Source organism: Zootoca vivipara, chromosome 5, assembly GCF_965207765.1.
Source record: "Zootoca vivipara chromosome 5, rZooViv2.hap1.1, whole genome shotgun sequence".
NCBI classification, from domain to species: Eukaryota; Metazoa; Chordata; class Lepidosauria; order Squamata; family Lacertidae; genus Zootoca; species Zootoca vivipara.
In genome coordinates, this window is record NC_142588.1 from 90,920,632 (window position 1) to 90,944,679 (window position 24,048).

The 24,048-nt window shown below is 46.5% G+C and overlaps 1 protein-coding gene and 1 pseudogene across 2 annotated transcripts in view; both read right to left on the bottom strand.

Annotated features, from left to right (window-relative positions):
• The window catches only part of LOC118078447 (cytochrome P450 2J2), a 78,936-nt gene that overhangs the window by 48,345 nt on the left and 6,543 nt on the right, over positions 1-24,048 (bottom strand). Inside the window, exon 3 of the mRNA XM_088669278.1 lies at positions 23,627-23,789. Coding sequence (XP_088525404.1) covers positions 23,627-23,789 — 163 coding nt within the window. The remainder of the gene's footprint in view (positions 1-23,626; positions 23,790-24,048) is intronic.
• Positions 23-23,765, bottom strand: LOC132592138 (cytochrome P450 2C31-like; annotated as a pseudogene). Its single transcript, XR_015949922.1, has 4 exons — positions 23,627-23,765; positions 14,940-15,116; positions 5,620-5,761; positions 23-3,727 (listed from the first exon to the last, which is right to left on the bottom strand). The product of XR_015949922.1 is annotated as a cytochrome P450 2C31-like (transcript).

Sequence of the window (24,048 nt, forward strand, 5' to 3'; positions counted from 1 at the left end):
ACATTGTATTTATTATTAATTAATTAATTAATTATTCATTACAAGTGTTGTTAGAATCCTGCCAATGTTTTTAATTGTTCACAGTGTTCTCCAAGGGAACTTATAAAATTTCTGCATTCCTTATTAAAGTTATTCTTCTTGGTTTCTAATCTTTCCTGTCACTTTCACAATTTTGACGTAGTCCATCATCTTTATCAACCATTCTTTTCTGGTAGGGACTTTCCTCCTCTGCACCAGAAATATCCACACTGCTGTAGTCTTTTCTGCTCCTTTGGGATTTCTGCACCTTAAATTCCTAGTAAAAAAGCTTCTGGTTTTCCCCCACAAAGGTTATCTTAAACATTCTTTTCCCAACTCATTCTATATTATTCCCCAAAATGCTTTTGTTATCCTGCAGGACACCACATATGGTAAGGTAAAGGTAAAGGGACCCCTGACCATTAGATCCAGTCGTGACTGGGCTGCAGCGCTCATCTCGCGTTATTGGCCGAGGGAGCCGGTGTACAGCTTCCAGGTCATGTGGCCAGCATGACAAAGCCGCTTCTGGCGAACCAGAGCAGCACACGGAAACGCCGTTTACCTTCCTGCTGCTATTCATCTACTTGCATTTTGATGTGCTTTCAAACTGCTAGGGTGGCAGGAGCTGGGACCAAGCAACAGGAGCTCACCCCGTCGCAGGGATTTGAACCGCCGACCTTCTGATCGGCAAGCCCTAGGCTCTGTGGTTTAACCCACAGTGCCAACTGTGTCCCACATGTGGTAGAGGGTGCCTTATGTAGAGGAAAGGAGGAGATGGGGTGAAGGGGGAAATGGAGGCAGAGCAGAGCTGCAGAAGATAAGAGAGAAGTGGCTTCAGAAATTGAGCTGCAAATATGAAGAGAGACCTCAGTAGTTGCATGGGACGAGATGGGAAGAGAAGGGAAATTCTTGGGGGCTCATGTGTCCAGAGTGGCAAAGGGGTCACCAAGTGGAGGAAGCAGGGGTGCACCTCCTAATATTTTCATATTTTATTATGTGTTGCAACGGGGAACTGCACAGAGTTTATAAGGATGGGGATTTCTTGCAGTCCCTATTATAGCCTCTTGATTGAGTTCTTTGACTCCTTCTGGCAGCTGGAAGCTGAATGTCCTTAGCAGGCTGGTCAGGAATATGAATATTTCCAACTTTGCCAGATGCATTCCCAAACAAATGCGAGCCCCTGAAGAGGAGATAAGAAGGCAGCAAGTGAGCAATAATATGCTTTCCCGTGTTCATTGCTATGTTGCTATAAACATTCTACAGAACACTTTTGTAAACTAGAAACAGTTAGGATAGGGAAATCATCAAGCCTTATCCTTGCTGCCTGAAAAGAAATGGGATGGCTTGCAGTGGTGATGTGAGACAGGGAACAGCAGTATCCTGGTTCTGGCAGTGATGCCTCTCTCGGGACAAGGCAGGGGTGGCAAATGTAGGGAGGTTCAGATGGTAAACAATGGAGGACCTGGGAACAGAGGGGAAAGGAGCACAGTTCTCACAGAAAGGAGCCTTTCTCACTTCCTGGTTTTTGCGCGACTTCTGAAGAATGCAGGCTCCAATCGCACAGCTGAATTGTTGCCTTGGGGTAGCAGGCAGGGCAAGGCAATCACTCCAAGGGTGGATCGAGCACTTTGATTGGTGAATGAAAAGAAAAGGGGCGAGGCAGGCAAGAGAGGAGAGGAGAGAGTGGAGATTTGCCTTGAGCATCAACTGTTAAGTTATTATGCTTCGGTGCATGACTTATGCAGATCACTCACAAACGCGCCCTCGCACAAACTGACTAAGTCACAAATCAGCCCCGTGACGCTGGAAGTTGCTAGCTTGATGCGTAGCTTAGCCTTATTGAAGGCTTTGTTGAGTCAGCATGTGTTTACAAGAAGGACCGGACACAGGAAGATCCATATATGTATTTGTAACTTATGACCCCCTTGCGTGCGCATTTACTTACAGAGGAGGGGGGAAGGAGCCCAAGAAGTGTATAAGAATCTTTGTAAATTTGTGTTTCTTTACTCTTGTCATGAAGCTGATCACCAAGGGTCTCTTAAATTTAGGAATTAAATTCTTTCTCTGGATTCAACCCTCGCGCAACTTAAGGACCCTTATTAGCAAATAAGGCTACAAAAGGAACAACTGGCAAGTTTGGCCTTGGAGAAGCTGTATACAGTCAGCAAAAACAAGACCTGGAGCTGACTGTAACTCAGATCATCAGCTTCTTATAGCAAAAATCCAGCTTAAACTGAAGAAAGTAGGAAAAACCACTGGGCCAGTAAGATACAATCTAAATCAAATCCCTTATGAATACACAGTGGAAGTGAGGAACAGGTTTAAGGATTTAGATTTGGTGGACAGAATGCCTGAAGAACTATGGATGGAGGCTCGTAACATTATACAGGAGGCTGCAACGAAAACCATCCCAAGGAAAAGGAAATGCAAGAAAGCAAAATGGCTGTCCAACGAGGCCTTACAAATAGCGGGGGAGAGAAGGCAAGCAATATGCGAGGGAGATAGTGAAAAGATACAGGAAATTGAATGCAGACTTCCAAAAAATAGCAAGGAGAGACAAGAGGGCCTTCTTAAACGAGCAATGCAAAGAAATAGAGGAAAACAAGAGAATGGGAAAAACCAGAGATCTGTTCAAGAAAATTGGAGATATGAAAGGACAAAAGTGGTAAGGACCTAACAGAAGCAGAAGACATCAAGAAGAGGTGGCAAGACACAGAGGAATTATACCAGAAAGATATGGAGGTCTTGTACACCCCAAGTAGTGTGGTTGCTGACCTTGAGCCAGATATCCTGGAGAATGAAGTCAAATGGGCCTTAGAAAGTACTGCTAATAACAAGGCCAGTGGAAGTGATGATATTCCAGCTGAACTATTTAACATTTTAAAAGATGATGCTGTTAAGGTGCTACACCCAATATTCCAGCAAGTTTGGAAAACTCAGCAATGGCCAGAGGATTGGAGAAGATCAGTCTACATCCGAATCCCAAAGAAGGGCAGTGCCAAAGAATGCTCCAACTACCGCACAATTGCACAATTTCACATGCTAAAAAAACCTTTCTGAATAGGCAGGAACACAGGAGGACATTCCCCAAACTCTTTTAAAATGAAAGCTCACAGTCAGGCTGAGACCTCTGCAGAGGGGGAGCTTCATGCTCCGGCACTGGGGGGGGAGCAGGTGGGGGCGGGGCTGGTGTGCATCCTGGAGGCGTGGCGCGCTGCTTGCAGGTGTGGTGCCAAGCGTGGGGGGGGGAGCTGCGATGGAACCCCACCGGGAATGTGCTGCCGGTGTGCTTCCCCTGCAATCCTCTTCCTCTGCAAGTGGACCTCTGGCCACTTCATGCTCCTCCCTTGTTTCAAATACCCCATGGAATGGCACTTGCAGGTGGAGATCCTGCTCTTGCCCTTCAGATTTTTTACTAGACAGGAAGTTCCTGTATGGCTGGCTGCATCTCTCAATATGAAACCTTTTGCTGCTCTTTGTTCTTGGGCTACAGGAGTGCAGCTGTATCACACATTTATACCTTGCGAATGAGAAAACCACACAGCTTCACATCCTTTGTACATTGCCTAGGCAACCCAAAAAAAAGGGACATATTTAAAGCGCAGCATTTCATGAATCACAGCATTGGTGTAGGGCAGTTTCTTCTTATCTTGATAGCAGATTGAGTGAGCAGAACCTATGACATCTTCGATTTCCTTGTGCATTTTATCTGAAGAGAATGATGGAAACAGAAGGTTTATTGTGAATACTGCATTCTGTTTTAGATGGACATTTATTTCCCTTGAACATATTCCATAAATCTCTGTGAATGACTCCCAGTTTCTTGCATTTATAGCCCACCTGGTCCTCAAAAGATCTCAAGTCTGTGTACATGCTTCTTCCCCACTCTAGATTCCAGGTGTGAAATGTTTGAAAGTGAAGCTAATCTCAGAGGTGGCTGGATTTTCTTAAGGGCTGGGATCAAAGGCTGTCTGGTGTTTATAAATATATTATCCGCCCTCAATATTTCCTACTTATTCTATTAATCCTGATTCCTCGCGTGATCTTTGGCTAACATCACTCGTATGAAGGTAAAGGTAAAAGACCCCGGATGGTTAAGTCCAATCAAAGGAGACTATGGGGTGTGGGGCTCATTATGCTTTCAGGCCTAGGGAGCCAGTGTTTGTCCACAGACAGCATTCCGGGTCATGTGCCCAGCATGACAAAACCACTTCTGGCACAAGTGGACACCATGATGAGTGCCAGAGCGCACGGAAACTCTGATTACCTTCCCACTGTTTAATTACACTGGCATGCTTTCGAACTGCTACGTTGGCAGAAGCTGGGACAGAGCAACGGGAGCTCACCCTGTCACGCGGATTCGAACTGCTGACCTTCTAATCAGCAAGAACCAGAGGCTCAATGCTTTAGACCACAGTGCCACCCGCATCCCTCATGTAATGGAGCATGTAGAGGAAGGAATGAGGCTCAGTCACTTATTTCACAGCAGGGGCATTCTTGTACATTTGCTGCATAAAGAAACTGCTAGCAGATATGCAAAGCAAAGCAGCTTGTGGTATGGTATCAACCGGGATGGTGGAGCATGTGTTGAAATTCCTACATTGCCGGGGGTTGTATTAGAAGACCCTTGGGGTTCCTTCCAACCCTACAATTGCAGGCTACCATGATGACAAATGACAGAGCATTGCCATTAAACTCATGTCCAACTTTAAACTTCTAAGACACATTATATTTCGTTACATGACCATTCTGCTATTGCTACACTAAACCATTCCTTCAGAAAACCTTTCATTGACTCACCTTAGTTTAACAACAGAGGCCCATCCTCTGCCCCAACCCTCTCCCATCCCAATTCCATTAAACATTCAGACCCTCCATCTCTTCCTGTCCCAGTAATCATAGATTGGAAATGTCCTATGGGGACAGGGCATTCTGGGCATTTTACATTTTTGCTTCTGTTATTTATAGGTTCCAGAAACTTTGCAAGAAAATGTTGCTGGGGAAAAAAGATAAATGGACATAAATCTGACATCAGGAATCACAAGTCAGAGAAACCAGTAGGAGAACACTTCAGTCTCCCAGGACTTTCTATACAAGATCTCAAAGTAGCTGTCTTATTACAAAAGAATTTCAGAAATAAACTGGAAAGAGAAGTTGCTGAATTGCAACTTAATACCAAACTTAAAACCATAGAGAGACCAGGTCTGAATAGAGACATTGGATTCTTATCTCATTATACATGATAAAGCTATCTTTAGCCATCTCACCCCTTGCTTTTTCCTGTAAGACCAATTGCAGTCGTTAACAGTCGTCAACAAGTTTACCACACCTATCAGCCAATCACCCATTCCCACCACCCTTCTGAGTAATACCCCTCCCCACCCTCTCACTATATATAAGGGTCTGGTGACTTCTGTTTCAGTGTATCTAAAGAAGTGTGCATGCTCACGAAAGCTCATACCAATGACAAACTTAGTTGGTCTCTAAGGTGCTTCCATAATTTCCATCATAAACTCACTTTTAACTCTTTCCGATATGAACCCTTTAAAGAATAATGCTCCACCCTAGTGATCAAGAGAAGTCCTGGCTCTCCTCTCTCACCTTGGATATCTGGATGATTTGCCAGGAGGAGAAGTGCCCATTTCAGAGAACCGGAGGTTGTGTCCGACCCTGCTACAAAGAGGTCAGAAATACACCAAGCCAAATTCTCTTCATCATAGGTGGACTCTGGGTCATTCCTGCTCTGGTGTTAAAAATGGGGAAAGTGACATGTAAGTAAGTAACCAAATTTTTATTTATACCCAAAGAGGTAACTTACAGGGTCACATGGAGGGGGGTAAAACAGGGCTCTGACCAAAGGCCAGGTGGAACAGCTCTGTGTTGCAGGCCCTGCGGAAAGGTGTCAAGTCAGCAGGGCCCTGGTCTCCTGCAATAGAGTGTTCCACCAGGCTGGGGCCAAAGCTGAAAAGGCCTTGGCCCTGGTTGAGGCCAGTTTAACCTCCTTGAAGCCCGGGACCTCAAAGATATTATTATTTGCAAACCATAAGGTCCTTCGCGGGGCATACCAGGAGAGGCGGTCCCGTAAGTACTAGGGTCCTAGGCCGTATTTATACCCCGCCCATCTGGCCGGGTCTCCCGAGCCACTCTGGGCGGCTTCCAACAGAAGAACAAAACACAATAATCTATTATACAATTTGGCAAAGACAGAATCTAAAAAGGAAATCATATTCCGTCTTTTGAAGGACAGATTCTGCAGTACAGACTCGTGAATGGGATCAGAGATACTTAGAGATACATCAGTCTTATGTTACTTTTTAAAATACATTCAGATATTTACTAGCAATGATCTGTTTGCTGGCTATAAAGTAATAAACTGTTGTTCTGTGAACTTTGTAAGAGTATTCATGAATGAAGGAAGTGGAGTATCCTCAGTTTTTGTGAATGGTGGAGTTGTTTTGTGAATGAAAGTGACTAAAGGATTGGGGGGGGGGGGAAATCTAAATAAACTTTAAAGGACCCTGGATCTTGAAAATCCCACCAAAGCTCAACAGGGCAACACTTTTCCATAACTAGGAGAAATCTCAGGGAGGAGAAGTGCCTGGGAGAGCAGGAGTAGGAAAAGAAAAAGAGAACTTTAAAAGAGCAGGGCCACATACTGGAATAAAAACTGAGGCAAACACTATATATTGGATTATAATTACCATTTGGATTACAAATATCATCTGGAATATGAATACAAATTGGATTACAAATTTAACCTACGTTTGGAATATATTGGACTTCAATATTTTGGATTACAAGATACAGCGTGAACTATAAGATATGGCTAGAGACTTTGAAAACATCAGACTACCACCAAGAGGACAACATAACACCACTCGAGGAGTGTGATAACAACCAGGTGAGATCTTGAAAGATTTTGGTGAAATCTTGCCAGAAGCTGCCCCTTTTGCTTCTCCACTAGCAGCTGGCTAGGCAGCACACCTCCAGAGATGCCTCCTGTTGGCATTCCATTGCCCAAGGCAGCTGCCACAGCCTGCCTCCTGGGTATTGTGCTTCGTAGCTGGTTATGATAAGAAACCCACACACTTCCTGAATTTACAGTGGTAGCTGCTGGTGCTGGTGCTGCATTTCAGGTTCTGTGGGTTGGCGTAATAACATAATACTGGCATGAAGAGAGGGATCCAACGGAAACTCTGGCAGCAGATATTCAAAATGTGTGCTACCATATTTCACGGCCTAATGGTCACCACCACATAATAGTTGAACTCCTTTTTTCAAGCCTTAAAATCAGTCCAATAGCATTCACCACATAATAGCGACAGGGCATTCTCAGCGTGCATGAAATTGCCTTGCTCCAATTTGGACTACCTATTACCCTTACCTGTTCACACATATTCTGTGCATTCTAATCACACCAAAAACAGTTAGTAACAAGTAATAAGCAATATAAACATCATTATGTTTAATAAAAAAATTCCTTCAGTAGCACCTTAAAGACCAACTAAGTTTTTATTTTGGTATGAGCTTTCGTGTGCATGCACACTTCTTCAGATTATGTTTGTTCATAAAAATTCAGACATTATGTTTGTTCATAAAAATTGTTTCCTCGCATAAGAGTCGTGCCTTGGTTTTTCACCAAATAACCGTCGCGCACCCCCTTTTTGAAAAGAATAATTGGCATAAAGATCTGACAATTATGGTGAAATATGGTAATTACAGTGGAACCTCGGTTTAAGTACATAGTTGGTTCCAGAAGTCTGTACCGTGTTTCCCCCTTTTTAAGGCGTAGTCATAAAATAAGCCATAGCAGCATTTCTAAGCATTTGAGAAATATAAACCGTACCCCGAAAATAAGCCATAGTGATAGGCGCTGTGCGGAAGAGATCACTGAGCTCCCCGAGTCAGCAGCAGCAACGCCGGCCGCAGCAGTGTTTGCTGAGTCCTTTCTTGCTTTTGGGACTTGGTTACTGTGCTGGCTTGGGATGGTGTGTGTGCAATTGCTGTTGCTGCTTCGTGTTTTTCAGCTGGATTCTCTGGGTTCTAAGCACTTTCCCCCGTTTGTTTGTGAAGCAGCACTCGGCTGCAGCCCCTGCCTCTCCCGACGGCTGCATGAATGCGAGGCTGGAGTTGATCGCTATCTCCTTTTCCATTTCTTTTGTCTTTGAGCACCCGGCCCCGCCCCCTCTCCCCTTCGTGGAATGAAGAACAGAGTTTTAGCAGCATTTCCTCATTATAAAAAAAAGGTCAGGAACTTTTACTTTAACCTCAAAAATGGGATATTTCCTCTCTCTAAAAACAACTCTGACCTGAACACCAATAAAACGGGGGTAGATCACCTCCAGTTTATAAATCCGCAAGTAGATCGCAGTCTCTTGGAAGTTGGGCTCTATACTTTGGCTGATTGCAAGCCTTTGCATCTTTAAAAAACAAAAACCATGCGCTTCTCAGTCTTAATTTTCCTTTAATTCATCCCCCTATACCCTCCTCCAACCATTGTCTCCTTCCATTCCTTACCCCCCTCCCTCTCTCCCCACTTCCCTCACTCCTGTGCGATCTCATTTAGTCATATACTTGCTTTTTCTGTTGTGTTGTCTATTTTATATTTAATATTATTACCCTTTATGATGTTATTTTTCCCCTTGCGATAATTATTTATTTTTTATCTTTAACTAACTTTCCTTTCCATATTTTTCCATATATAACTCAACACTTTCCCATTCCTTCTTAACTCTTTGGATAGAGTGCCCCCCCCCATTATTGTTGTTAATTTTACAATTCCTGGATTTTTTATGGAACCGAACAGCTCGGGTGCTTCAGAATGTGCCTTCTGTTGCTACAGGGCTATGGGGCTTCACTATTTGACCCCCCACCCCAGGTTGGGATTTTTAAAGTAGTTCTGTGGGTCCCAGGGCACAGAATCACCCCGATCCTTTCCTTTGTCTAAACAGACCTCTTCCCCCCTGACTTTGGAAGGCTGTGCTTCAAGGGTGATACCAGGGGTTTTTTAAGACCTGCGCCTCTTAAGGATTGTTACGGTCCATAACTTCCATTGCTTTCTACAGGGTTGGGGGTTTAAAGCACTGCCACCCCCACCCCACCCTGCAGGCGCTCGGAACTGGCAGCGCCAACAACGCGCCCAGCAATGTGCAGAAGAGAGCACCGAGCATCCTGAGCCAGTGGGTCCCAGTTGTACCAGCACTTTTTTAAAAAAAAAAAGACACCCCCTGAAAATAAGCCACTGTGTGTTTTTTTGAGGGAAAAAAGTTATAAGACGGTGTCTTAAAAAAGGGGAAACACGGTACTTAACCTGAAGCGAACTTTCCCATTGAAAGTAATGGAAAGTGGATTAATCCGTTCTAGACGGGTCCGCAAAGTACTTAAACTGAAAGTACTCAAACTGAAGCTTACTTATCAGATGAACATCAATCCAAAATAATTTATGTACGGAAGGAATGCTCTAAAGCAGGCATGTCCAAAAGGTAGATAATGATATACCGGTATATCACTGGACATCTGTGGTAGATCACTAGTAGATCATTGGCTCCCTCCTAAAGAAGCTGAACAACTGTGGCTCCCCTAAAAAAAGCCTCAACATTTTACCTCCTCCCTGAAAAAACTCAACAACCCCAACCCCAACCCCCCCGCCACCAAAGGGGGTAGATGACTGCGAGTTTTTAACTCTGTGAGTAGATCGCAGTCTCTTGGGAGTTGGCCATGTTGGGATATCACCATTGGGAGGTCCAGCCGGCAGCCTCCTCTTCATCCTCTTCCCCGGTGATTCCCATGGAACACGACTCAAGGTCTTTGTGACCTGAGCACGCAATCAGCAGAGCTCATTCCAGCGTTAGCGTGGTGTGGCAGCAGCAGCAGCAGAAGGAATACTCAGAGAGAAGTCCTTGCATATTTACAAGCGTTTATTACAAAGCATCTAAAGCATCTCGGAAGATAGACCAAACGTGTCTGTCTCCATCCTCAAAGCGAAAGCAAGACTAACTAACAGCATAACAATAGTACAACCCACGGAAATATATATCATGTGATACATTCAACATCCTCTGCCAAGCCTGTTCCTATTTAAGGTGGAACAGAATCTACTATGAAATCCTAACAAAACTCCCCCATTCTGTGTAACCTTAAACCTCAGTAATCCTAACTGTAGCTTTGGCACATCCATCTTTAGTTGTTCTTTGTTAACAACCTTGGACAACACATTAGCAGGAAAATCATTACCTGGCATGTAGGACACTCGAACCAGTCCCTTCCTGATACACTCTCTTGCATGACGCAACCTCATTTGCAAGAACCTGGACCTTTGCTTGCAACCCTCTGAAGCTAGCAAATCCAAACAGGAAATGTTGTCCTGATACACCTGTACTGGACAAGTCACCTTGACTTTGACATCCTGAAACAGTTGCATCAACCACTCGCAATCTGTGAGCGAGAATGAGAGAGTGTTGAGTTCCGCTGCATAGGAACTCAAACTCACTATTGTTTGCTCCTTGCACATCCAGCCAACCAGACAGTGGTTGTACAAGTAGCAAACCCCAGAAGAGCTTGTGCCACCTGTGGCATGACTTCTGAAACTTGCATTTGCAAAAATCTCAAGACCTCCAGTCTTCTGACTTGTCAACTTCAGCCTGCAGTGCATAGTGCTTCGAAGATAGCGACCTATGCGCTGCAGAGCTTGCCAATCCTTAACAGTAGGATTGTTTGCATGCCTGCCAAGCAAATTACAGCTTGCAGCAATGTCAGGTCTCGAACATTTTGCAATGAAGCATAGCTTGCCTAGAACACATCTATACAAAGTGGTGTCAGAAAATGCTGCTGCGTTATCATCTCCCTGATAACCTGGCACCATTGGTGTGTCTATAGGATTTGCATCACCCAAATCCATCCTGTTCAATACCTCTGTAATTTTCTGGGTCTGGTGCACCAGGAAATTACCTTCTTTGTCTTTCTCAACTTCCAGAGAAAGATAGTTGGAAACCTCACCAAGATCCTCCATGGTGTAGTGTTCCTGCAACTTAGCAAGTGTACGCTGGTACAAATCCTTGTGTTTCCAGAAGATAAGCATTTCAGCATCATAACAAAAGCAATACAGTTTGTGCTCCCCCTCTTCCTTGACAAACACACATGAATCAGCAATACTTTGGTGAAAACCTAGAGAAAGCAACATCTCTGTTAGTGTTGTGTCCCAACACCTGGCACTCCTCTTGAGACCAAACAGGGATTTCTTCAGCTTGCAGACCATCCCCTGTGGTACATGCATTCCTGCAGGTGGAAGTAAAAACAGATCCTCCTGCAAAATCCCAGTCAAAACATTTGCATCATTAGCATCCAATACAAAATGTGATACGTGCATTTTCTCCTCCGAAGCAATCTTGAGCAAAAGCTTTAAGCTCTCATACTTCACATCGGGTGCAATAGTCTCAATGTTGTTTTCACCTTGAACCTGTGAAAAACCTGTTGTGACCAGTTTGGCTGTGTGCCTCACTACCTTGCCATGTTGGTCAGCTTCAGCCTTAAAGACCCACCTGCTGTTTACCAGCTTCATTCCTGGGACCATTTTGACCAGTTCCCAGGTCTGATTCCTATCTAAGGAATCAATCTCTGCTTTCATGGCAGCTAGCCATGGTTGAGCATCTTTTGAGGTCATTTCCTGAACCTCCTCGAAATTTGCAGGTTCAAAAACCTTTTCTGAGCTTCTAAGAACAGCAACAGCAGTCTTAGGAAACTCATCAGCAAATCTCTCAGGCTGTTTGCCTGTTGTGGCCCCTCCAGATTTGCAAACACTCATTTCCTCTTTCTCTAGAGAAAAATGATCAATGGTGAGCAGTGGTTCTCCCAATTCAGTGTCAGACTTAAATGCAGGTCTGAGTGAGGTTTCAACACCTTCTAGCCTGCTGTATCACCATCTACAGCAGTACCACTACCTCCCACTGAATTTGAACCAACCTGCTCATCATCTGCAGCTTGTGCTGCTCCATCCTCACCTGGCAAAATTGCATCACTACTTGGGTGAATCACATCATTTGCATGAACCAGGAAAATTCCCCCACCTTCCTCCCACTTGGGATTGGTAGCACCACCTAGGTGAACCAGGGAAATTTCCTCTTTTACCACCTTCTCTGGATTGGCACTGTACAACAAGGGTGTAAGTCCCTGCTGCATTGATTTTCCAGAATTCCCAGCTCCCTCACACACACTACCCTCCCAAGAACTGTTGGGACGTGAGAGATCCTTTTGAATTCGCTTCTCATCCAGAAAAGCATCTAGCTCCTGAGAAGTAAATTCTCCTTCACTGGGACTGGAGCATTTCACTCCAATGGGATCGGCATTACCATCACTCCTGATGTACCCCTCTTCGCACTCCGAGGGAGTCAGTTGACCATCTTGGCCATTTGCAACTTCATCCCCTGAAAGTGTCATTTGATCAGCTAGATCAATATGAATATGATCAATATGAATCACTTCACAGGGTGTGGAAGTCTGTCTGCTAGACAGCTTCCCATCATCAGCAATTTCATCATTGCAATCAGCAAAAGAATCACAGGGTTGAACCTTTAAACCCTGAACCCTTCCAGGCTCCTCATTGGACACCTCCTGCAAACTCAGGTCACCTTGGTGTGACGAAAACCACCTGTAAGAAGAAACTGATCAGTGTTAGCATCACAGGCCTCTTCAGGTATATAAACCACATTTTCATCAACAACATAATCAAAAGTGAACACATATTGATTATCAACTCTTGGAGCATTCAGAAATTCCTCATCTCCTTTCTTGATGAGACAGCTTCCATTTTCGAAAGAAACTCCATACCCTTCTTCAGACATCTGTGAAATGGAAAGCAAATTATTTTGTGCATCTTGCACATACAAAACATCACATAGTGTCAAGTTCAGTCTTTTTATGTAGACATCTCCAGCTCCCTGCACATGTAAAAGTCCTTCACTAGACTTCACGAAATCATTCTGTGAAGAAAAACAAGTAAACAAACTTTTGTCACTGCAAATGTGCTTCTGAATTGTGGAACTGACAACAAACTTGCTTTGAACTCTTCCAGCCAGCAAAGTCCCGTTTTGCTGCTGTGTGGGCTTCTGCTCCTGGCCGCCCCCCTTCTTCTTTCCAGCCGAAGACTTTTTCTCTTTGCCAGCTGCAGTAAATACCGTTGTGGGCTTCAACTCTCTGCCCCCCTGCTCCTGGCCTCGTGACACTGTTGTCGGCTGCAATTCTTCCCCCTTTAGCTGGGCCTTAGCAACAAGCTTCACATTTGTGGGCTTCTCCTCGCCCCTCCTTAGCGACAAAGCTGCTGCACCTGCAAGCTTCTGTAGACGTGTCGGCTTTTGCAAAAACTTTGAAGACTGACCTTCGTTCCCATGGGACTGCACGTCTGTGTGGGATGATGACGCCATCTCTCCCTGAGATTTGCAACTGGCGCCCTCAGCAATTTCAATTGAAGCACTCTGTGCAGCCACTTGCTCCAGGTCTGACGCGACAGCCAGCTCCTGCTGCAATTCCCAAGTGGCGCCCTCAGCTTTTGCATTCACTGGAGACTGCACCCCCACCAGGTCTGACATCTCAGCCAGCTCCTCCTGTGGTTTGCAACCGGGTGCCCCAGCACTCCAGCAATCATTTGGGGAATCGCCATCACAGCTTCCTCCCCCTCCAAAAGCTAGCTTCAATGTTTCCCACATCTCACAAGCTGAATTGCATGCACCAACATAAATCAATTGTCCCGGACACAAACTTGTGATAATCAATCCTCTTGCAAAAGAATCATCTTCCCTCCAGCTGGGGAATTGGTCTGGGGTATTTTCACTTCCCCTTTTTGCGGCAATTGTGTACCACACCCCCGCATCCTGCAGCCTTTTCTGTGTACATTTTGCCCAATTATGATAATTTTCTCCACGAAGGAAAATTATCTCTTCAGAGCCAGAGCTGCGCAAAAATTCCATTTTCCCTTCTCTCTTACTAACTGGGAAAAATGCTTGCAGCTCTCCACAGTGCCCTGTCCTCACAGTCTTTAATCACTGTGAAAGTTTTACTGCCAGCCATAAAACTTCAGGCTGCGCAGATCAAAGTCTCTTGCTTGCGTGCCTGCCGCGGCATGCTTGTAAAAGCACCGGCTTTTACATACCTTCTCCTCTCCACTGTGTCCATTCCAGCTGCTTTCGGAACACACTGCCTTTTCCTGCTGCCTCCTGGGCGATTAGCCATTCCATTCCTGGGCACGGAACCCTTTGCCCAGCAATCCATAGTCTGGTGCCCATGACGCTTTGTTCACCGTCTCCACTGGGCCCATAACCCTTTGTTGGGATATCACCATTGGGAGGTCCAGCCGGCAGCCTCCTCTTCATCCTCTTCCCCGGTGATTCCCATGGAACACGACTCAAGGTCTTTGTGACCTGAGCACGCAATCAGCAGAGCTCATTCCAGCGTTAGCGTGGTGTGGCAGCAGCAGCAGCAGAAGGAATACTCAGAGAGAAGTCCTTGCATATTTACAAGCGTTTATTACAAAGCATCTAAAGCATCTCGGAAGATAGACCAAACGTGTCTGTCTCCATCCTCAAAGCGAAAGCAAGACTAACTAACAGCATAACAATAGTACAACCCACGGAAATATATATCATGTGATACATTCAACATCCTCTGCCAAGCCTGTTCCTATTTAAGGTGGAACAGAATCTACTATGAAATCCTAACAGGCCACCCCTGCTCTAAAGCAAGACCCCTTAAATTTCCACTCCTTTAAGCTCACATTTCTTAACCATTTCTTTAGATGCTTATGATACTTTGAAGATACTGATGCTTAAAAGATACTGATGTCCAGGCAAGAGATTAGTAGTCACCTTTAACAGGGAATATAATGATTCCTTGGATGAGCATCATTCGGCTTCAAAGCAGATACTGGTACTTACTTTCTCCATCTGAAGTAGATAGTAATCAATGAGATCCTGTGGCTCATGCAGAGACTGATTCTCCTTATGCTTCTCTATCTCCTCCTTTGCAAATGAAAGCATCATCTCTGCACAGGACAAGGCCTTCTTGTGGGGCCCTGGGAGATGTTGCATGAGCCATGGGAGCATTTCATAAAGCTAAAGGAAAGATAGCAGAAATGCTGTCATTACCATGAGGAAGCTTGGTCACACTGTTTGTGCTTTGGATTAGCACTTAAAAACATGATCTGCATTCTTCTTCAGGGCTAGCATATTAGTTTGAGTCTCCCTAAGAAGAAGGAGGTGTCTATAGCTTCTCTGGAATCCCACAATGATTGGATTCTGTGAATTATCCCTAGCTGAAAATGTGAAAGAAAACTATGGCTCAAAATATTTTTCCAGCTCCCAGGCATCATTCCAAAACTGGGCACAATCACAGGACCCCTCCTGTGGCCTTTTCTGGTAGGTGGAGAATAGGGATAGGGGGGAATTAAAGTAAGCTTGCATTTAAAAGCAAATTTAGCTAATACACAAATTGAAAGACAGACATCGTTCAAAATGTACACTTCTCCTATTTTTAATTTTTAATTTTATTTCTTAAATACCCCAATTCTCCAGTCAAGTAATTCTGATCTTTCATCTCAAAAAATTAAATGCAACACATAATATGAGTGGTGTTTCATTGTTTATTGTTTATGTTTACTTGTTTAGTACACCGTTTGCTTAATTGTTCCATATAATTTGTTCAAAAACATTGGTTTTTCATGTAAATTATCAACATGTTTTATCTTAAATAAATAAATATTGCATAAAATAATAGTATGCAACTATTATTGCTCTACATAAAATCTAAAATTTATGTTTATTAGTTCACAATTTAACATACAGAGAGTAAATGAGTCAAATTCCTATGTTTTCATCACTCGTAGTGAGGCAAAATTTCAATCTGTAGGAGCAGGGTCTAAATATTAACCGATTTGTCCCAAATATGAAATTTAACTATGTTTATACCATACGCCTGATATAAGATCAAGGGAGGAATCATTTTCCAAAAAAAGTTTTTTATGACCCACCCTAATGTGGAGGAGCGGAGACACGAACCCGGTTCCCCAGATTACGAGTCTATGGCTCTTAACCACTACACTACACTACACTGGCTCTCCAGTGTATTTAGCTGTGTATCTTTGCCTCTTACTGTCACGGTCCGGTCGGCGGGCATCAGGACCAGAGGCAAGATGGTGGTGTAGAAGCAGGAACAGGTGCAGGGCTGAGGGTCCAGCAGCAGGCAGTCGCAGGGTCAAGGAGCAAGGCAGAGGCAAAGGTCTGGGAGTCAAGGAGCAAGGCGTCGGCAAAGCGAAGGTCCAAGGAGCAAGGCGAAGGCTCAAGGAACAAGAAGCAAGGCGAAGGTTCAAGGAACAAGAAGCAAGGCGAAGGTTCAAGGAACAAGAAGCAAGGCGAAGGTCCAAGGGTCCACGGAGCAAGGCGTCGGCAAGGCAAGGGTCCACGGAGCAAGGATCAAGACTTTGGCAAGGCAAGAGTCCACGGAGCAAGGATCAAGACGTCGGCAAGGCAAGGGTCCACGGAGCAAGGATCAAGAGGCCAGATGCAACCAGGCAGGGGTAGTCTTGCTGTGGCAAAGAGCTGGAGGGAAATGCTGGGCTTTTATCTCTCCCAGCTCCTGCCACCAGGTGCAGTGAGGTATCAAAGTGGCCTCACCTGAGTGACCACTCCTTGCCTCTCCAGCACAAGCTGAGGTCTTCACCTGTGTGGCCACTCCTTGCTTCTCCAGCACAAGCTGAGGCAGGCCCCAGTCCTGCAAAGCACTACAGGCCCCAGAGCCTGACTCCTGCCCATACTCCTGACACTTACAAAATTCCTAGTCCTTGTAACCTGTGCCTTGAAGTAGCCAATCACGCAAAGCCCATTGTGTAAATAATGTATATAAGCAGATGGGTTTGGGGAAAAGGGCATTCTTCTCTTCTTCTCCTTGATGGCTACGAGCTGGATAAAGAGCATGAAATTCATAGAATCATAGAGTTGGAAGAGACCACGAGGGCCATCCAGTCCAACCCCCTGCCGAGCAGAAAACACCATAAAAGCATTCTTGACATATGCCTGTCAAGCCTCTGCTTAAAGACCTCCAAAGGAGGAGACTCCACCACACTCCTTGGTAGCAAATTCCACTGCCGAACAGCTCTTACTGTCAGGAAGTTCTTCCTAATGTTTAGGTGGAATCTTCTTTCTTGTAATTTGAATCCATTGCTCCGTGTCTGCTTCTCTGGAGCAGCAGAAAACAATCTTTCTCCCTCCTCTATATGACATCCTTTTATATATTTGAACATGGCTATCATATCACCCCTTAACCTTCTCTTCTCCAGGCAAAACATACCCAGCTCCCTAAGCCGTTCCTCATAAGGCATCGTTTCCAGGCCTTTGACCATTTTGGTTGCCCTCTGCTGGACACGTTCCAGCTCGCTCGTCAGTATCCTTCTTAAACTGTGGTGCCCAGAACTGGACACGGTACTCCAGGTGAGGTCTGACCAGAGCAGAATACAGTGGTACTATTACTTCCCTTGATCTAGATGCTATACTCCTATTGATGCAGCCCAGAATTGCATTGGCTTTTTTAGCTGCTGCATCACACTGCTGACTCATGTCAAGTTTGTGGTCTACCAAGACTCCTAGATCCTTTTATCGTGTACTGCTCTCAAGCCAGGTGTCTCCTATTCTGTATCTGTGCCTTTCATTTTTTTTGCCCAAGTGTAGTACTTTACATTTCTCCTTGTTAAAATTCTTCTTGTTTGCTTTGGCCCAGTTGTCTAATCTGTTAAGGTCATTTTGAAGTGTGATCCTGTCCTCTGGGGTATTAGCCACCCCTCCCAATTTGGTGTCATCTGCAAACTTGATCAGGATGCCCTCAAACCCATCATCCAAGTCATTGATAAAGATGTTGAATAAGACTGGGCCCAAGACAGAACCCTGTGGCACCCCACTAGTCACTACTCTCCAGGATGAGAAGGAGCCATTGATGAGCACCCTTTGGGTTCGGTCAGCCAGCCAGTTACAAATCCACTGAATGGTAGCATTGTCTAGCCCACATTTTACCAGCTTCTTTACAAGAATATCATGGGGCATCTTGTCAAACGCCTTGCTGAAATCAAGATAGGCTACATCCACAGCGTTCCCTTCATCTACCAGGCTTGTAATTCTGTCAAAAAATGAGATCAGATTAGTCTGACATGAATTATTTTTCAGAAACCCATGCTGACTTTTAGTGATCACAGCGTTTCTTTCTAGGTGCTCACAGACTGTTTGCTTAATGATCTGCTCTAGAATCTTTCCAGGTATTGATGTCAGGCTGACTGGGCGGTAATTGTTTAGGTCCTCTCTTTTCCCCTTTTTGAAAATAGGGACAACATTTGCCCTCCTCCAGTCTGCTGGAACTTCGCCTGTTCTCCAGGAATTTTCAAAGATTATTGCCAGTGGTTCTGAAATCACCTCTGCCAGTTCTTTTAATACACTTGGATGTAGTTCATCTGGCCCTGGAGACTTGAATACATCTAAACTAGCCAAGTATTCTTGTACTACCTCCTTACTTATTCTGGGCTGTGTTTCCCCTGCTGAATGATCGGCTCCATATTCTTCAGGTCGGGCATTGTTTTCTTTTTTGGAGAAGACTGAGGCAAAGAAGGCATTGAGGAGTTCTGCCTTTTCTCTATCCCCTGTTCGCATTTCACCATCTCCTCCTCTAAGTGACCCCACTGTTTCCTTGTTCTTCCTTTTGCTACGGACATACCCATAAAAGCCCTTTTTGTTGCTTTTAACCTCTCTAGCAAGCCTGAGTTCATTCTGTGCTTTAGCTTTTCTGACTTTGTCTCTACACGTGCTGGCTATTTGTTTGAATTTCTCTCTGGTGATTTCCCCCTTTTTCCATGTTTTGTACATATCCCTTTTAAATCTTAACTCAGTTAAAAGTTCTTTAGATAGCCACCCTGGCTTTTTTAGGCACCTTCCATGTTTCCATCTCATTGGTATTGCCTGAAGTTGTGCAATTAATATCTCCCTTTTAACAAACTCTCAACCATCATGAACTCCCTTCCCTTTTAGTATTTTTGTCAATGAGATCTCACCAAGCATTTACCCAAGTTTTCTGAAGTCTAGGATTTGAGTCTTAGTATACTTGGTTGCTCCTTTCCACTGAATAATAAACTCCAGAAGAGCATGATCACTCCCACCTAATGATCCTGCCACTTCTACCCCACTAACCAGGTCATCACTATTGGTTAGGACCAGATGTAAAATGGCTGATCCTCTTGTTGCTTCTCCCACTTTCTGGACAATGAAATTGTCCGCAAGGCCAGTGAGGAATCTGTTCGACCTTATGCTGTTGGCTGAGTTTGACATCCAACAAATATCAGGATAGTTGAAATCCCCCATTACTACTATCTCACTTCCTTTCTGTCACGGTCCGGTCGGCAGGCGGTTGAAGCCCTGGCTGAGGACATCAGGACCAGAGGCAAGATGGTGGTGTAGAAGCAGGAACAGGTGCAGGGCTGAGGGTCCAGCAGCAGGCAGTTGCAGGGTCAAGGAGCCGGGTGGAGGCGAAGGTCTGGGGGGTCGAGGATCAAGGCGTCGGCAAGGCAAGGGTCCAAGGAGCAAGGAGCAAGGGGCCACATGCAACCAGGCAGGGTTAGCGTTGCTGTGGCAAAGAGCTGCAGGGAAATGCTGAGCTTTTATCGCTCCCAGCTCCTGCCACCAGGTGCAGTGAGGTATCAAGTGGCCTCACCTGAGTGGCCACTCCTTGCTTCTCCAGCACAAGCTGAGGCCTCACCTGAGTGGCCACTCCTTGCTTCTCCAGCACAAGCTGAGGCAGGCCCCAGTCCTGTAAAGCACTACAGGCCCCAGAACCTGACTCCTGCCCATACTCCGAATTGTCATCCCCGGAGTCCGAGTCCCTCCGGGAAAGCGCGTCCGCCTTCCCATTCTGAGCAGCGGGGCGGTAGGCGATCTGGAAATTATAGCATGTGAAGAACAAGGCCCAACGTGCTTGGCGTGGCTTTAGGCATTTCATGGCCTGGAAATGCTCAAGGTTCCAATGATCTGTGAGGAACTGAACTGGATGCAGAGCCCCTTCCAGCAGGTGGCGCCATTCCTCAAATGCCACTTTAATTGCAAGGAGTTCCCGCTCCCAAATATCATAGTTTCGTTCCGCAGAAGTGAGTTGCCGGGAAAAGAAGGCGCAGGTGTGAAGCAACTTCTGTGCCCCCTGTCGTTGCGATAACACAGCCCTGATTGCCCTGTCTGAGGCATCTGCCTCGAGCACAAAAGGGAGCTGGGTGTCCGGATGGGCCAGAATGGGAGCAGATGTGAAAGCCTCCTTCAAGAAGTCAAAAGCCTCTTGCGCAGCCGGTGTCCACTGGAACGTTGCATCCTTTCGGACCAGGGTGCAAATGGGAGCAACCACATGTGAAAAGCCCTGAATGAAGCGGCGATAGAAATTGGCAAACCCAATGAACCGTTGGACCCCCTTAATATCTTTGGGGGGACTCCAATCCAGCACCGCCTGCACCTTTCTGGGATCCATCTGGAGACCTGCAGGAGAGATGATTTATCCCAGGAACTCCATGCGCTACTGGTGAAAGGCACACTTTTCCAGCTTGGCATACAGCCTGTGCTGCCGAAGTCACTGCAGGACCAGGCGGACATGCTGGTGATGCTCCTCTAGAGATGTGGAGAAAATCAAGATATCGTCCAAATACGCGACTACGAACCGGTCCAGCAAGTCACGCAGGACGTCATTCACAAAGTGCTGGAACGTAGCTGGCGCGTTGCACAGTCCGAAAGGCATGACCCGGTACTCAAAATGGCCATACCGATTCCGGAACACGGTTTTCCACTCGTCTCCCTCCCGGATCCTAACCAGGTTGTACGCCCCACGTAAGTCTAATTTCGTAAAGACCTTCGCACCCTGCAGCCGCTCGAACAGTTCTGGAATTAAGGGTAGAGGGTAGCGATTCTTGATGGTCACCTGATTCAGCTTCCAGTAGTCAATGCACGGACGCAGCCCACCATCCTTCTTCTTGACAAAGAAGATGGGGGCCCCAGCGGGGGAAGTAGAGGGACGAATGAACCCCCTGGCCAGATTATCGTCCAGGTACTCTCGGAGGGCCCCAGGTTCAGGGGCCGACAAGGCATAAATGCGGCCAAAGGGGATCTCTGCTCCCAGCTGCAGATCAATGAGGCAATCATAAGTCCGGTGGGGGGGGCAAAGTTTCAGCCCCTTTCTTCTCAAACATGTCCACCAAGTCCCAGTAGGGCTCCGGGATTAACTGGATGTCCGGAGACCCTGTTCCATCAGGGGCAGTCCCCTGTAAGGTGGAAGAAGTAAGGGTTGGCTGGTGAGGCGCCCCTGGCGCTGGTGGCAATGGGGGTAGCACTGGGGGTTGAGCGCAAACGTCTCGGCAGAAGGATGACGAAAAAGACAGCGTCCGCTGCGCCGGATCAACCAGGGACTACCCAGGACCACCGGGAAATGAGGCGTCTGGACCAGGTCAAAGACTAATAGTTCCTGATGTTGGGGCACCACTAACATGGCCAGTGGGCAGGTCTCATGGGTAACAGGGCCGGAAGCGAGGGGAGTTCCATCCAACCCAACCACTGGCACAGACGAGGCTTTCGCCACTGACGGTACTTGGTATTTTTTGGCGAACTTATGTCCATGAAAATGCCAGAGGCCCCAGAGTCAATCATTGCCTCCAGGGTCAGCATGCCCCCTGGGGAAGGAGGAAGCAAACAAGGAGCAGCCGGGGCCTGGCGTTTCCCAACGTGGACCTCTTCGCCAGGCACTCTGCTGCAAAATGGCCCCTTTCTCCACAATACAAGCATAGTCCCAGGGTCCGCCTCCGACTCTTCTCTTGGCTAGAGAGGGAACGGTGGGCTGCGCCTAGTTGCATGGGCTCCTCTTCCAACCCCATTGCAGCGCTAGCCTCCGGAGGATCCCTTGACCTGCGTTCAGAGTCCCTCTCAGACAGGCAGGGATGAAGTCCCTGATGAAAATGGAACCGGCGAGCTGGCTCATTCCACTGAGTGTCCGCAGCCCAGCGCTGGAACTCAGCGGCATATTCAGTAACCGGGCGGGCCCCCTGCCGGAGTTTCTGCAGGGCCATCTCAGCAGTCTGAGCATGATTCGGCTCCCCGAACATGCCTTCCAGGGCGACAATGAAATTGTCCAAATGCCCCAGCAGGGGGTCGTCGGCCTCAAGGTATGGTGTAGCCCAAGCAAAGGCCGGGCCTGTGAGCAGACTAACCATAAAGCACACCTGGCTCCGTTGGGTGAGCAAGTCCGCAGCACAGGTGGCAAACAACAGCCGGCACTGGCTTACAAAGCCCTGCAGGGCGCCACGCTCTCCCCTGAACCGCTCCGGCGATGGGACGGGGAGAGCACGTCGGGCTGGAACCACAGCAGGGGCCGTTCGAAGTGCTCGAACCTCCCCCTGGAGTGTAGCTACCTGTGTGTAGAGGCTCTGCAGCACAGCGGTGAGGTCCATAGGCCGGGCTCCGTCCATCTTGCACCCTGGCCGGGACGAGGCTTTGCCACAGCAAACTGTCACGGTCCGGTCAGCGGGCGGTTGAAGCCCTGGCTGAGGACGTCAGGACTAGAGGCAAGATGGAGGTGTAGAAGCAGGAACAGGTGCAGGGCTGGGGGTCCAGCAGCAGGCAGTTGCAAGAGGCCAGATGCAACCAGGCAGGGATAGCGTTGCTATGGCAAAGAGCTGAAGGGAAATGCTGAGCTTTTATCCCTCCCAGCTCCTGCCACCAGGTGCAGTGAGGTATCAAGTGGCCTCACCTACACTACAGGCCCCAGAGCCTGACTCCTGCCCATACTCCTGACACTTTTGAATGCTTGGTCATCTGTTCCAGGAAGGCATCATATGTGTCCTCAGTTTGGCTTGGGGATCTATAGTAAACTCCCACAATGAGATCACTGTTGTTTTTCTCTCCCTTAATTCTGACCCAGATACTCTCAATTTGGCTTTGAAGTTTTAAATCCTGGATCTCTTCACAGGTCTACACATACCTGACATATAACGCTACTCCTCCTCCTTTCCTGTTTGGTCTATTTCTCTACATTCTAGTCATGAGACTCATCCCACCACGTTTCAGTGATCTAGGTTTCTTGAGAGGCTGCCAATCTGATGTAGGCGTCAAAGCCTTCAGCAGAAAGAACTCAGTGTTCAAGCTCTTCATCCAAAACCGAGGGCCAGGATAGTAAATGCATTACAATTGCAAGAGGCAACAAACTTCTACCTGCAGTTGAATCTAACCACAGTGCAGTACAATTGCTATTTCCACAAAGCACTTGTTGCAATCCATCAGGGGTGCCAACTTGAATAAAATATGGGGAAGTAAGCCCAGCCTTGCATAATCAATCACATGATGTGGCTCACGCGCACCATTAGAATGGCACTTGCCATGAACATAGGGGGAGCCTGGTCCCCTCAAATATTTTAGGGGGGGCGCTGAAGGGACCCCAGCCCCTAGGTGTTGGCTCCTAGGTAACCCATTTCCTGTTGAGTTCAACAATAATAGAGAACCATTTTTCTGGTCAGCCCGTTAATTTTTTTCTCTTGGGAAAATACCAGTAGAAATTCTTATTCTTCACTACTTACCCTTTCCTTTTGCCATAGTCCTAAGGAAAGGAGTCTCTGGTCGCTGGTCTAATTCGTCAGAGTGGTCAATGAGAGCTTCATTCACTGCTTGGAATCCACACAGTACTACAATGGGTAGATGTCCTATCCATAGGGTGAAAATATTTCCATGTTGCTTTCCCAGCTACCATTTGGGTCAAAAGAGAGGAGAGGAATGATGTGTTCAAAAACGCAGTTGGATATTTCAACTTAATACAAGAGCTTCAGTCTCCCTCACCTCTGCAGCTTCTCACTATGTGCAGTTCTCTTCCTATCATCTCCCCACCTCATCCTCATCCTCTCCCTCCATTTCAACCCATTTATTTTACTCTTTGCTGTCTATGCTGCTTCTGCCTAGGATCAGAACAGCAGAGGCACTTCATAGTGATCAGCCCTCCTGTTCC